At 40.0% G+C, this 15,876-nt stretch overlaps 2 protein-coding genes across 4 annotated transcripts in view; both read left to right on the top strand.

Moving 5' to 3' along the window:
• Nucleotides 1–2,865: 2,865 nt before the first annotated feature.
• Nucleotides 2,866–13,614, top strand: myoz1b (myozenin 1b). 2 transcript variants are annotated; one of them, XM_044337469.1, is made up of 6 exons: nt 2,866–3,042; nt 5,724–5,810; nt 10,239–10,405; nt 10,492–10,558; nt 10,651–10,837; nt 12,991–13,614. In XM_044337469.1, exons 2-6 carry the CDS (start codon nt 5,726–5,728, stop codon nt 13,223–13,225), a joined length of 741 nt encoding a protein of 246 aa, XP_044193404.1. In that variant the 5' UTR covers nt 2,866–3,042; nt 5,724–5,725; the 3' UTR covers nt 13,226–13,614. The 2 variants fall into 2 exon arrangements, with proteins under 2 accessions (XP_044193404.1, XP_044193403.1); XM_044337468.1 differs by having other exon boundaries at nt 10,489–10,558.
• A 1,450-nt stretch (nt 13,615–15,064) lies between these two features.
• usp54b (ubiquitin specific peptidase 54b) overlaps nt 15,065–15,876 on the top strand; it is a 57,751-nt gene continuing 56,939 nt past the window's right edge. The window contains exon 1 of one of the 2 annotated variants that reach the window (XR_006399472.1): nt 15,065–15,727. The gene's annotated coding sequence lies outside the window, so the exon portion shown is untranslated. The remainder of the gene's footprint in view (nt 15,728–15,876) is intronic. The other variant, XM_044338059.1, reaches the window with a different exon arrangement.

Below are 15,876 nucleotides of genomic sequence, written 5' to 3'. Positions count from 1 at the left end.
ACCAAATTAGTTCTACATTTCTCCCTCTTTCTGACTCGCTCCTCTTCTCTGTTAATTCTCCTCTCGCTCAGTTGCACACATACAGTCCATTACACCTATTTTTGGAGCCGTTAATCTCCAGTTATTCGGCTCGGTGCTAAACTCTTAATTCTGATGGCCTTTTTACAATTTGACTGGGAGCGGATGGGAAGCGCTATCTCGTACATCCTGTCTTCCCTCACTGCTCAGAGCCAAAGAGGCTCTTTCCTCACATAGTGCTTCTGGGTCAACAGTAGAGTAGAGTGTTTGGGGTTAAGGGTCAAGGTTTAGGGGCAGGTCAGATCATGAGTAAATAATGGTCATTCTCATTCTCTTGAGACTTGATTATTTCAGAGTTATTATATTGGAAGAGAAGAGCTCTTTTGCTGTTTTCTAGTTCATTGTTAACTGATCATTTTTGCTGAGTGAAGTATTAATAGAAGATAACATGTAATAATCAAACTGCTTGGTGATAAACCTACTCACTGGTGGATTCCCTGATGGATTTACAACCCTGCCACACACATCTCTATCAAGGCCACCTGGCTGCTCCAATATCAGGATGGATGGGATTGAAATGCTAGTCTGTCATTTGAGTCACCACTTTGGTCCTGACTAAAATATCTCAACTAATAAGGGATTGATTGCCATGAAATTTGGTACAGACATTCATGATTTCCAGACAATCACTTTGGTGAACCCCCTAATTTTTCCTTTACTGCCACCATGAGATTGAAATTTGTAATTTTGAGTTAAATATCTTGACAATTATTGGATAGACTGCCATGAAATTTGGTACAGACTTTCATGTTCCCCTAAATATGTATTGCAATAACTACTGCCATCAAAATCAAAATTTTTGTTCGTCCATTACTTTGGTTTATGACCAAATACCCTAAAAACTATAATGACATTCGAATCAGCCTCTGCAAAATATCAAATGTTAGCATGCTAACACACTAAACTAAGATGTCAAATAACCTGCTAAACATCAGAATGTTAGCATTATCGTTGTGAGGATGCTAGCATGCTGATGTTAGCATTTAGCTCAAAGTAGCAGCCTCACAGAGCTGCTAGCATGACTACAGACTACATATTGTTTCCAAAAATACATTTTCCTGTTCCTGTTGTTGGACTTATCACAGACCCAGAGATCATCCAACCCATTAAGGAAATTCTTCATATTCCAATTGATAAGGACTTATCATCCGGACAGAAAAGTTGACAGAAAAGTTGACAAACCGACAGATTTACATGAACTACTGCTAAAACCAAAAAGCAGAGGTCTGACAATGAACTGACAGCTAACTGCTGCCAGGCACAAACAAGGTTTGAAGTTGCAATACCCAAAGGTTTCCTCGGTGGAGGACAATGAGACTATGAGAGGGAGAAGAAACACATCAACAAGAGCATAAATGCCCTAAGGCGCATACAAACTGAGTGACAGGGAAAGAAAGTAACTGCTGTAAAGATAGTGTGTATTCTCTTGTGTTGTCTGTCAAGAGCCCCTGTTCCCCAGGAATTGGAAGAGGTGGTTCAAAGAATTGTGGTGTTCAAAGCTGGATGAAATATTTAATATTTGGTGTCTGTTCTGATTGTTCAAAATTCAGGCTGAAGACCAATGGTGCCCTTTGCATTCAGGACACCCCGATTTTTTCAGAGGAGATGAGTGTACTTTAGTCAATTTGGTCTCTAAATCTTCAGATTAGTTTATGTGTTTTAGCTTTTTTGATGTGTTAGTCTCATTATCTTTTAAGTCTTTCTCAATACTTTACTCACATGCCCATATGGACATTGTAAGGGTTATTGATCACTGTAAAGTTGTTCTTCCTGCCCATACTGGTTTGTGTAAAGACACCTTAGAAATGTGATTCCAATGTCAGAGATGGGGGACAAAATCCACAGTTTGTTCCTCTCATGTATTAGCAATGTTTGAGAAACCCAGGTCTTCAACAACCTTAACAGCTGTTTTGAAGGTACACTCCTTCTGACCTTCTGGATGAAAAAAATATTCTGTCCTCTGCACAATAAACAAGATTTTCAGCCTGTGACTCTGTTTTGTAGGAAACAGCTGTATGTATCTTTTAGAGAAGCAGATGTTTACTACTGTGATTCAAATGGAATGCTAATACACAAGAGGCATAAAACTGCTGCTCAATAATATGGGTATCTTCCAAAGTTAGTGCAAAATTCCTTCGTTGTATTTCCCCAGACAGTGTTTCCTTGCTGAATTGCATGTGGGGGATAATAACACAAAGAGGGAATACTGTGTTAAAAAGACTGTAACTTTGGAAGATTCACACTTGAGTTGCCTAACTCTGACATATAGCTTGGAATGAATTTTATTATGCATTTTTGAGTGAGGTGTGTGGATCTCTTACATTAGGGTTGTGTTAGAAAATGACAAAGCTAGTATCGACAGGAGGAGCAATCACAGTTACCAAAACCCATTTCCACCAAGTTCTGGGACCAAATCTTACATATGATTGCATTAGAATTTTATAAATAATTGCATTTCTGTTTCATTTTGTGGTAGATATTGTGTTATCTGTGTTTTGTCTGTACCTCATTGTTATTGCTGTCTATCTTGGCCTGGATGCTCATGAAAAAGAGGCTTTTAATCTCAATTATGTTTTCCTGGTTAAAAAAAAGGTTTAAATAAAGAATAAAAATGAAAATATGATTGTCTCACAAAGAAACTTGATATATAAATAAAATAAATGTATCATTATTTTATTATTGTCACATATCTTACCAACTTCTTAACTCGAAACACCACACCCACCTCCCACTATACCCCCTACTCATATCACCCCACCCCCCTTCCCACCCTCCAGGCCCGGTCCACTGGAGCAGCCCTGCTGATAGGGTTTCACTCTCTCCGGGGGCGAAGAGGAGGGCAGGCAGTACAATACAAGCTTGGGAACACAAATTTACTTGGGAATCTATATTCCTCTTCTTCCACGCACACCTATTCTGGGACCTTCTGGGACCTGTGTCTTCCTGTGGATACCTAGGTCTTAGGTAAGAGAAATGAATGTGTGTGACAACGGTGATACAACTCAGTCACACAAAGAAATCTCTCTCCTACATGCCTTGAGTGTTTGGGGATTATCTGGTGCTGATGGTAACTGAGTTGCTAAATAATTCTGTCCAAGGAGATATTTAGAGTCAAATTCATTTGACTCCAGCGGTCAGCAGATTTTGGCATGGCCCTGCAGGAGAAACCCATCTGTGGCCTGAGGAGGCTTCTGCATCTACATGAATAAATGTTCGAGGGAATAAGGAGCAGATGCTCAACAGTATATTACAGAATGGACAGTGTATTTAGCTAAAATGTGCACTTCTTGCTCAAGACAGGCTTTAAAATCATATCATATTTAATGTAGTTTGACATTTATATTGCTGACACACAGCTTTTTGCTAATTTAAATATCAGTTAAACAACTATGAATGATGAAAGCCAGCTGGTGGATGATTTTCTTCTTCCTTGCAACTTCTTCTTCTTCCAGAAGCTCTTACCTAACACTGTGGTGGGTGAGGAATGTGGCCCGCTGCAGTAGAGTTTTTAGTCCGCGAGCAGGGTGCTTGGGGATGGATGTATGTGTGTATTTGGGAATGTGCTGACTGATGCCCTTCCTCCCCAGCTGTCTCCTAGAGATTTATCTGGGAGCTAAAACAGGCTGGTCATGGGGGACAGGAGCGCCTCTTCGTTCAGAGAGGTGGTAACAGGACCCAGGCCATCGCACTGCTCCTGTAGTCGGCATCAGCAGCACTTTCCCTCCATCTTGCCTTTCCTAGAACATCCAAAAACACCTGTAATCCCCAGTCTTTAATCTATAACCACCGACTCACATTAATCATAAGAGAAAAGCCATTTGAGTGTGTGTGTGTGCTTGCCTGTGTTCATTTGTATGTATGTCCTGTACTGATGACAGTCCCACTCACCACGGTGCTATAGAACATGGGTTCATAAAAATAGCTCACACAGGACTGAATCCCAGGCTAGGAAATGAGCTTCAATTACAGCGGATGAAAAGCAATTACATTAACTGTCTCCCTGTAGACGGGCCCTCCAGCTTTTTCTCTTGTACTGGGACTCACCTCCAGCCTTACATAATTGCTTTCGACCTGTGCAATAGACAGCGACATACTGCCACCCCCCATCTGAGTGTTAGTCGAGAGAGACACGAGCTGCCACTGGGAATTAGTGTCCTTAAGGGCATGCAGGGGCATATACACTATGTTTAAAGAGTGCTTAACTTAATTAGGGAACCTAGCAAGGTTTCTGCTGGAGCTTGCTAAAATTTGGAGCCTGATGTGCAGCTTCATCATAAACAAATTGGAAATCTCTGTAGACTTTCTCATACTATAGATATACTATACATAAGTTTAACACTTTTGTTGTATCACATTTCACTGCCAGTCTTGTTGCTAATTCTGTCATGCTCTCTGCTGGACGCCTGACAAACCAAATACCGTTAAGCGTTTGGGAAATAATTCTTAATATTTGTTTGTTTCTTATAGTATAAGATTAATTCAAACCAAATCTATTTACTGAGGAAATAATAGTCAAGTCAGGTCAGTTTATTTACAGTATAGAGCACATTTTAAGAGAAACATTGAACAAAGTGCTTTTTAGAAAAATTAAAATAACAATTAAAAAATACTCAAAATGAAAATAAATAGATAAGTGTCATTAACAGACTAAAAGTAATCATGTTTTCATGATAGTAATATGGTTGCAGTGAGTAAACTAATTTTATATGATATGATTTAAATGTCCCACAGCAGTTTGTCCCTTTTAATTTAGTGGCTGAGAATGTATTTTAATTTATAATTTGACGCAAGCTGGTGTATTCATTGGAGCTTAGGGTATCAAAACATTTGAAGCAGCCGTACGGTGAAGCTGCTTCCTGCAGTTCCAGACCCAAATTCACATAACAGCAACCTGGATGCTTTTAAGCAAAAGACAAAGTGTGCTAGAATCTATTATTATAAGTCCAGTGATGATTTATTTTGTACATGTCTGCTCAATTTTTAAACCTGCATTAATACATTTTTTGGCCACTTGGCAGTAAACACAACACTGACGTATGATATTACCACCTTGAAAAGTTGTTAAAGCAAATCCGTTAGCAAACAGTTTCCTATTGACGCCTCCAGCAGGCACAGAGCCACCTGATGAATGTAATTCCAATATTCAAATATTAGTGGCTTGTTAGCTGCAAAATGCTCCACTATGTTCACCAGGTAGTACAGAAGCATGCTGGAGCTGGAAAATTAATGAGAACTGAACCAAACAGTAGAATCGTGGGCCGTACCCCCCCCCCCCCCCCAAAAAAAAAGAGCTGAAAGATGCTCAGTAGAGCTGCAGAGTGACACCTTTCATATTAAACACAGTCATTTGATCCGTCACTATAAAAATATTGACGAATGCAGCTTTAAATTTTAAAATCTAAATACATTTTAAGTTTACTTAACTTTTTAAAACTTTCCTTTAAGTCTTGAGTTCCTGATCATGAAAGTTTAGTAGTTCTTATAGTAACTAAAGGACGGAGTTTCTCAGCAGCAAACTCAATCCAATAATGTAGACCGTTAGCTTTGGTTAAAAACTCAGGAAAAAGCAAGTGGACTGGACTCTTTTTGGACTGTATTTTTCTAACCAAACAATTAGAGTAATCATTGCTCTTTTCTGTCCTTAGCCATGCCTCTGACAACTCCTGCCCCTCCTAACAAGAGGAAGAAGGCCAACAAGATCATCACTGACCTGTCCAACGTCAGCCAGAATGGTAAGACACACACACAATCACACACATGTGTAAAGAACACACATTCACACACAAAATTGTAAACAGGAGACATTTTGCCGGTCCTCTTCATCCTCATTCCTTGAAGACCTTTCTTTATCTCCCATGTGATCTGATTATCCAGTCCAGTAAATGTCAAATCCAATTGTAAGTTTCGCTCTGCGGTGTCTGCTATCTGCACAGTCTGTGTGTAAATCGAACTGCGTGGGTGTAAATCGTTGCATGTGGTCTTATGATATTACAATTAAATAAAGAGACACACACACACTTGTTCCAAGCAGTAACACAATATCTAACATGCATGTGGCATCTCCTGGAGGGATGTGGGTCATTATCAGATGGCAGAGCAGCTACAAATCTGTCACCATTAGATGCAACACAAAATACCAGACGGTGATTCTCCTCCTGCTATATTTGTTAGAGGGCTGTGTGTATGCAGTGACTGAACTGGAATCGATGCAACTTGTAAAAACGTGTCTAATAGTTCACGTCTTGGCCTTAAAATCCACAACCGCAGAATTTATTTACATGGTTTATTTGAGCAACATCTTGGTTTATTTGCTGTGGTGTATTTCAGCCTCATTTATTCCAAAAAACACTCCCTTTGCACCACAGATTTTACCCACCAGACCCACCAGACAGAGAGTGTTAAATGCATTTCCCTTTGCCAGACTCTCCAGTGGGTCCATCTGTTCAAACGCTTGCTGTGCAGTTGGATATTGTTCAAACTAACAGAACTTATGTCTGAATTTTATAGTGGAGATCCCAACGTTTCCAAAAACACCAAAATCAGGCTGAGTTTTGGGAAAATGTATACCTCTGCTATTTCCATTATGAGTTGGTCTTGTCATAATAGTAAATAGTTAAGTATGGTAAAGTAAATAATTACATTTACTCAACTATTGCACAGCGCTTAAGTGCAATTTTAAGGTATTTATTTTGTACATTATGTGAGGTATTAAACTTTTTTACTCCATTACATTTATTTAACATCTATCATTAGTAGTTGCTTTTCAGATTCAGTTTTTACATATGAAACATGCTATGAATTTATAAAACAATGAATTGTTCTATATTAAACTAGCAAAGAGTATATGACGCAGTTAAAAAGCGCTACCTCAACCGGCTGCAAAATGAAAATGCAGCTTAGAAATTAATGTGTAAATAATCAAATCTGATATACAATAATCAAACAATCTACAACACTGAGTTTTTCTGCAAAAAGATAATTTTTACATTTGATAAGTACAATATTCTGTTAACACTAAGATTTTGAATGCAGGACTTTTACTTGTAATGATGTACATTTACATTATATGAAATTACTCTTATATTACTTTTACTCAAGTTAAGAATTTGGATACTTTTTTCACTGCTGACCATATTGCAGAAAGGTTTTTTTTTAACTTTAAAGGAACTTGAAATTAAAGGTTCCATATTATGAAAAAATTCTTGTTCACAAACTTGAAGGCATTCTGAAGGCATCGTTGCACAAGTTCCACACATAAAATATGTTGCAAAAAATTGTTGACTAACCATTCAGTTTGAACTTCTGCAGGAGCCTCCCCTCTTTGTTCAGGGTCAGATTCTGGATCAAATGTATGATTGAACTCCTGCGTTTCTGTTAGCAGCCATGTTGGTTATTTTCATGGGGGGGTAAACTCTCAACCATGGTATCAGGTCCGGAGTGGGGGGTGGGCAGCAGCAGCTCATTTTCATTTAAAGCTACACACACAGAAACCGAGGGGTATAGAAGCATGTGAGAATGCATAATCTGAATGGTATTTTCAGCAAAAAACTTCAAAGATATGTTTTAAGGACCTCAGAGACCCATTTTAACTTGTTGAAAAGGAGTCTAATATGTGACCTTTAAAGGAGATAATATGTTGTGTTTACTATCAGAGTAGACATTTACTTATAAGAAAATGTGTAAAATTGCTTTTAAACACCAACTTTAATAAAATATTTTCACTGTTGATATCCTGACAGCACAGTTAGAGCTTTTCTCTGCATGTTTATATCAGTCATTCAACAATCTGCTGATGTCTTTTCCAATTTTATGTCTTTTCCTGTTTTTTCCACCCCGTCCTTCTGCTGTCACATCTGCAGCCACATCTGTATCTTTCCACCAGTTTGTTTTCAGTCAGTCATTCAGGAGCTTATCCTGCTTATCCCTTATTTTGCTCCAGTTAATGCCCACTCATCTCTCCATCATCCCGGCCACTGTGTCACTCTCGCTGTTTGTCCCCTGCCTCTGTCAGTCTGTGTGTATGTTGTCCGTCTGTCCGCCCTCTTGCCTCTGTCAGTCTGTCCAATTTCCTCCCAGTCAGCAGCCGGCTCCAGTTTCACATTCTTCTGAATTAACACTCTAATCAATATCCCCATGGGAGAGTTCGCTCTGCTCAGCAGCCTCAATTATTCTCTTTCTCTCTCTCTCTCACACACACACACACACACACTCACTTAACACACACCCACTTGCACAAGTCTGATTTATGAGGTACTGCTAACAGCTCTCCGCAGCATTGCAATGCCAACTCCCCGCTTTATAGATGTGTTCGTGCGAGTCTGTGTGTGTGTGTGTGTGTGAGTGTATGTTGGTTTATGGCTGGACTCCAGGTGTTATGAGTGATATCAGAGTGTATGTGGTGGATGAGAAGAGTGTTTTATGAGGAGCTCTGTGGAGCAGTAAAATCCATCAGATCTCTCCATCACAGAGAGAGAGGAGGAGAGAGAGAGAGACAGAGAGAGAGAGAGAGAGAGAGAGAGAGAGGGAGTGTTATAAGGATTTCCCTCCATAAACAGTTCCACCAGAAAACCTGCAGTGACAATCCCCAGTGGCCTTTTCTTCCATATTGCTTTGGCCTAGTAACCCCTACAACTCCCCTGGTTTTACAGACACTTATCCTCCAACAGCGCACAACAGGTTTCAACTCTAATTCATTTAAACAAGGATGGTATGAAGCCAGAGGATAAAAATGCGTCTTTTACAGCCTAAAACATCCTTCATTCAATATCAGACATGTAGTGGAAGGTAAACCCACCCTTTAATTTGCAAAATGGGTTTAGTTGAAAAAAACTAGAAAACACTCAGAGGTTGTATAACTCCTCCAAGTCTGCACAATCCTCCAAGCTGCTATTTTAATAACAAAAGATACTTTGGAATTGCAGAGTGATAATTAACTGTGAGTCAGGTTTATGTGTAGGTGCAGGAGTTTAGAAAGTAGAGAAAATGTTTTAAAAATATCTAATCTGATAATGTTAACAAATAACACATATTCTTTACCTGCTATAAGTTAATATATATGTCATAAGCTAATATATGCATCTAAAATATAATATGTAAAATTATTTTTATTGATTTTATTTTATTCTCTTTATTCATTTCCTAGTGTTCCCACTGCTGCTGTCTTCTGAGTGTTGCCACACAAAATTTCGATGTATTGCGTACAATTACAATAAAGTGTCTAATGTGCTTTAAAGGAATAATTCAACATTTTAAGATTTACTCTTGTTGGCTTTCTTGCTGAGATTTAGATGAGAAGATCAATATCAGTCTCATATCTGTCCATTCAATATGAAGCTGGCGTTAGGAGATGGTTAGCTTAGCTTAGCATAAACCCCAATAAAAACATAATTTGTTGTCTGTTTTTTGTCCACAAGATATAACGTGTTAATAAGTAAGCTTTAAAGGTGCTGGGAGGCCTCACAGAGCCAGACTAGCTATTTCCACCTGTTTCAAGTCTTTACACTAAGCTAAGCTGACCAGCAGCTGGCAGTGGCTTCATATTTAAACATGAGGGTGGTATCACTTTTCTCGTCTGACTCTCGTCAAGACAGCAAATACACGCATCTCCCAAAATGTTTGTTATGTCTATTACCTTCAAGTATTCTTGGATTTTCACCAAAAAGTCATCACTCATTTCTCGGACCGTGTCTGAATTTCCCACCAAATTGTTATTAAAATCTAAAATCTTTTTTTAACATATCCTGCTAATAATAAATAGATAATCAGACTGAATTAAAAACATACCTCCTTGGTCGAGGTAATAAATTAACATCTGGAATTCTTGCATCAGCACTTATAGCACTTTTAATTTTTGAAATACTGCTGCCTTTATTAAATATTAGTGGTAGTTGAACCAGGGATGGTGGGATGCATGTTGCATGGTTTCTATGTGGATAGAGGATCTTATTGCAAACAGCCTTCTGATACAACTTAATTATAAAAAAATCTGGTCAAAAGTCTGTTCAGTAGACACTTCATATCCAAGGAATCTTACACCAACGTATCATCACATTTTTTTCTCTGTATGCGTGAACGAGGATAATTTCTGCACACACCCATCTGTTCTTCCATATTCAGTCAATTCATTTTTACCTCCTCCTCTTCCTCTTCCTTCCTCTCAGATGATGAGTCAGACCCCGAGGCCTCCGAGTTCGACCTGGGCACCAAGATCAAGACGCCCAAGGATGTGATGCTGGAGGAGCTCTCCCTGCTCACAAACAAGGGCTCCAAGATGTTCAGGATGAGGCAGCAGAGAGTTGAGAAGTTCATCGTGACCAACGAGAACATGGTGAGTCATGACGAGAAAGGGTGTGTGTGTTTTATGTATGTGTGTGCGCTGATCATCCTGTATCTTCCTCTTTTTTCTTCCAGCAGAACCTCGAGAATCTGCTGATGTGCCCTCCCCCTGTTCCACCAAAGCCTGAGATGCCAAAGGAAGAAGGTCGGTGTGCAGAGACGCACTTTGTATATTTTTTGACAATTTTCCAGTAGTTTAACTTTGTATTTCATCCCCTCTGCCCCTGTGTCTCTCAGTGGTGGAGGAGACAGTGGATGAGGAGGCAGAGAGGGAGAAGAGGAGGAAGGAGTATGTACGCACCTATGTATCGCCATGGGAACGGGCCATGAAGGGCAACCAGGAGCTGACAGCCACCATGAAGGCCAGCATGCCAGGACCTATCTATGCGCATGTAGATATGCCCCACTACAAGAGCTTCAACAGGTACACATACACACACACACACAGAAAAAAAATGAATGCAGCTGCATCTTATTTATCTTATTTATGCACAAACACACACAGAAGAGAGGTATTAACAATAACTTGACTTGACATAATCTGTCGGTGATTTCTGTGATTAAATGATTATTTGGTCTATAAAATGTCAGAAAGTATTGAAAGAATATCTCTGTGAACAATAAATTATCTAGCTTTGTATTAAAAGTTTTCAACCTGCCACTGGGCACATTATCTTGACACTAGTGGAGTGACATTAGCTACTGTAGAACATCATTCTCAATAATTACTGCTCTTAGTGAAATAGTTCAGGGAACGAGTCTCTGGAAGACCGTTTGATTTGTCTTAAAGGGACACAACTTATATGAAGTTGGGGGACTTGTGAGACACAGATTTTAAAAAGAACAGTCAAAATCAATGCAGCAAAGGTCAAGATACTCTGACCTTTAGTCCCTAGAATGAGTCAAGAAAAAAGCTCCCAAACCCTGGGTCCGTAGTGCCCATGGATAGGCACACTGGATTGTCTAAATTTGCATGTGGTAGTCATAATCTGGCAATTTATGTTCCAACACCCTGAGCTTAATGTTTGATAGGAGATCAATGTAATGACTATCATTATGTATTGGTTTGTCCTATCTTGATGATAAGATAGATTGAAGTATAGATAGTTAAGATAAGTTACAGGATAAAATAGGAGTCATCCAAGCACTATTAAATTTGAAAAATGATTAACTGCCAAGTACATCAAAATAATAATGGCTACTTTTAAGTTATTACTGAATATTTACTACAGTTTTTCTTGTTTTTTGATTTGTATATTTGTTTGTTTATGTATGTATCATGTTCTTCTCTAGGTATTGCAGTTGCCTCATTATTGGGCAAAGTTTTAAAAGTTTTTGCTGCAGCACCGGTTTCTCTAACCCACTCCCATAGAGCCCACATCACTATGACAACCAGCTGTTTGCTGTTTCATCAGCAGTACAAAGCTGCCTTCCTTCTTGGCTGTGTTTCCATGGCTTTACTCAGCAGCAGCTACAGACCATGCACGCCACAGCACTGACATTTAGAAATGAACACACCTATACTACTCAGGCAACATTTTGATCCAGTTGTAATTATCTTAATCTTATTTGAACCCTTGATCTCAGTGCGCTGTAGTGCTGTTAATGGTTGTTGTGGACTCCGGTAAGAGCAGCTGTATCCTTCGTAATTACTGATGGGTCTAAATAAGCAATAAACAACTAGCAAACTATGATTAACAGGAAATTCATTTAAGTATTTGAGCAAACAAGAGTCTGTCAGGTTCTGTCCTACATGGTAATTTGTAATCAGTCATATTAAAAGAGTGTGTTGCTGTTTTAAAGGGGACATATTAGGCAGTTTCCATTTTGCATTTTAAGTCTATATCTTGAGTCTGGGGCTCAACTGGAATATCTTTGCATGATTTACAGTTCAAAAAACTTCTTATTTATCTTGTACTGACCGTTTAAGCAGCCCCTCACTTCAGCCTCTGTCTGAAACAGGCCGTTTTAGCACCTGTCTGTTTAAGGCCCCCCTCTCGATGAGCCCACTCTCTTCTAATTGGCCAGCTCTTGGAAGCTGCATCACATGGGAGACTACGTCAACAAACCATGAAACAAACTATAGTTGTAGGAACTCACTACTTTTTCTCATTCTCTCCTCCAAATGTCAACTTCTCACATTTATACTATGTACATGATCGAGCTGGAATCTGATCCAAAATATGGGAATGGACAAAGCAAAAAACACATGGAACAACCTTAGCAACAAAGGCTTCGTAACAGACGGCCATTTATGGGCACGTGCAGCTTGTTAGCAAGATAGAAAAAAACACTGCAAATGAAGCATTCAGAGCAGTTGTAGCCCTGGTTTTTGACTTGCAGGCAGCATTTCTACATATGTTAACCTCAAATTTTGGAACCCTGAACCGGTTTAACGTAGATATCCAACATCATATAAATAATATAAATAACAGAAAACCAGAAAAAGCATAATATGTCCCCTTTAGTAAAATTTGAAAAGTGAAACCTGTTGTGCTGCAATGCACAGCCCCAGAGATGCTCCTCATGATGGTGATGATGACGATGCTCCCTGTTCTTTCCCTCTTTCCTCTCCAGGACAGCGTTGCCCTTCGGTGGCTTCGAAAAGGGGTCCAAGATGCTGACCTTCGAGATCCCAGACATCAGCCTTGCCCCCGAGGAACCTGAGCCCCTGCCTCCCCTACAGGCCGACATCCGCTCACGCCCCTCGTTCAACCGCACGCCCATCGGCTGGGTCTGCAGCGAGGACAACTCAAACATCCACATGGACCTGGACAACATCCCCTTTGATGGAGAGACAGATGACCTGTGAACACACATGCAGACACACACATATTTAAGTACATGCACTGGAACTCATAAACATACATGAAGAATACACCCTTGCATGAGAGCATAAGTACAACACATACACTGACAGCACAAGCACTGCTACATCTGCTGATTCTCATATGAAAATGTGTTGAAATGTACTTTAATTGCATGGAAATGAAATTGACTAAAAATGTCTTGATGAAAAAGGACAAATGATCTCCCCGGTCTCCTTTGTGCTTTCTTACCTTTTCATCCCCGACTATGAATGAGTCTTACTATGATTTTGCATACTGTGTGCTAATATGAGACCTGTATGAATAGAAATAGATAAAGCACTCTGCACTCTTAAAACAATGTATTTATGCAATAAAGTTCCCCTTTACAGAATGTGTGATTTCTTCTCATGTAGCACTGCATTGTGCTAGTCCAGGAGACCCTCTATTATACACTCACCGAGCGCTTTATTAGGAAAACCTGTGCAATCTAATGCAATCCACTACAACAGCTCTGCCATGAATTCTCAGAAACAGGTTCACTGCCAAGTAGGTTTGCACATACAAGGAATTCACCTTGGTGTTGTGGTGCATAATTCAAAGTGTAAAAGTATATGCAGTGCAAATAATAATAATAATAATAATAATAATAATAATAATAATAATAATAATAATAAAGTGCTTGGTTAGTGTATGGGGTCTGTACAATATCACATCATAAAAAAACATTTAAGTACTTTTGACGAAATGATGTAATTTTAAGGTTTGCTCATTAGCTCTTTTCCAGAGCTTTCTACTGCATCTTGTGGTCATTGTCAGCTGATGGAATTTGCTCAGGTGTCATCATGTTTGATGCCAAAGACCATCCTGGAAATGTGACCCAAGTTGGTCCACTTAGCCATCTCCATGACCACTGAGCAAACTGTGCTGATGGAAATGGTGAGATGTAGTTGAAAGCCCTGGAAAAAGCTAGTAAGTGGACCTTGACTGAATATGTAAAGCTACTATTTTCTAGCTCAAGCACATGAATCTAAAGATTGCAGCTCTCTGTGTCAAAGATAACCAAAGAACCAGACAAGCGCTATAAGTGAACTAAGCAGTTCTTCAGAGCCCCAAAGCCACCAAGAGGCCTGTAAACAAGCTAATTACAAATATTTCTTTCTTTCTTGTCATTATTTTAGTGTTTTTATGAGCAAAGAAATGTAGTAGACAGATTGTTACCGGGGTTAATTTGTTGTCTTTGTTTCAGGGATTTAAGTTAAAGTTCATATGACACATTTGCATATCTCAGTTAATTTTTAAATTCTATAATTAGGGTGTCCTGGTGACCTTTAAGATTGTTTTTAAGACTTTTCTTTATTCAATAATAACCCCTCAAGGAGTTATACGTACTGTAGTTACACGTAAAAATGCTTAAGACACATAGCATGCAAAGTTTCCGGTTTGTTTTCAGCTGGGAACCTTTGTAGCCTGTCATCAGAGTCTCTTTCTCCCTGTGTTTACTGTCTCTATACTGTTGACCTATCAAATAAAGGCCAAAAAATGCCATAAAAATCTTTTTTTAAATGCAAAAATTAGCAGTCTTAAGGGGCACGCAGTAGTTATCACAATTAAAAGCCTTCTATGCTGCTTTGTTATGTTACTATTTTAGTAGGCTCTGCCACATTTCTAATGCCACTTTCTTTCATTAAAGTGGTATTAAAAACATCTCAACACTGGGAGGGCGGTGAAGATGAAACCATCATCAATGAAAGATGCAGACTAAAACATTTCACAACAACAACAACAAAAAAACATGCTTCTGAACATGCACCTAAAAAGTTTGAGTTGTTCTTGAAAGCAAGTTCTTGTTCATGTCTCTTGCACACCATCGGTGACAAACTCAACAACGTCCCCATGACCTCTCACCTGCTCTATGAATAGTCAACGTGTTCAGGCTGTGACTAAACTGGTGCTGGCGGGTCTCCAATAAGAGCAATTATACAGATGTCCTCTGCATGTTGCTGACAGCAGGTTACATGTGACAAACTGAGACTGAGTGTGTGTGTGTGTGTGTGAGAGAGAGAGAGAGAGAGAGAAGCAGTGGAAGAGATAGAAAGGGAAAATGGAAGAGATGCACGTGTGTGTGTGTGTGTGTGTGTGTGTGTGTGTGTGTGTGTTCGTGTGTGTTTCCCTGGACCTTCACTGACAAACAGGTAAAGCCACACGACTCAGCCATGGGATGACATCATCACCATCCCCTCTCACTCTTTCCGCCTCGCGCCCAGAAGGCGGCGGCATCGGGTTGAGCAAAGCGGGCCGCCTGACAAAACCGCTACGTCACACAAGTGGTGGAGCGGAGAGCTGCGACCATGGCACGGTATCGCGAGAGCGGCGTGCCGCGACCGCAGCGCTGGATGGCGCTGGTGGGGGCTGGATGCGCCCACGGCTCGCCCTCTCCTCTCTCCCGTTAAAATCACACGGTAGTACACGCGATCGGACGGAGACTGGCGGCGACAGCACCCGGGGTGAGTAAAAAAACCTGCACACTGGGCACTGCATGGGGTCCATCACCGCTCGAGGGACCCGGAGTGGGGGGGGCGGGGGGTGGGGGGGGGGACGCGCATGTGACAACACCGGACAGAGTACACCATCAGCATGTGTGTGTGTGTGTGAT

This window comes from Thunnus albacares, chromosome 20 (assembly GCF_914725855.1).
Source record: "Thunnus albacares chromosome 20, fThuAlb1.1, whole genome shotgun sequence".
NCBI lineage: Eukaryota > Metazoa > Chordata > Actinopteri > Scombriformes > Scombridae > Thunnus > Thunnus albacares.
This window is presented reverse-complemented; position numbering and strand designations above follow the sequence as displayed.

Bases quoted from the DNA above. Each gene is read 5' to 3' on its own strand.
- myoz1b (XM_044337468.1), top strand. From the start codon at position 5,726: ATGCCTCTGACAACTCCTGCCCCTCCTAACAAGAGGAAGAAGGCCAAC. The intron at 5,811-10,238 runs GTAAGACACACA...CCTTCCTCTCAG, and splicing joins GTCCAACGTCAGCCAGAATG to ATGATGAGTCAGACCCCGAG. The intron at 10,559-10,650 runs GTCGGTGTGCAG...TGTGTCTCTCAG, and splicing joins TGAGATGCCAAAGGAAGAAG to TGGTGGAGGAGACAGTGGAT.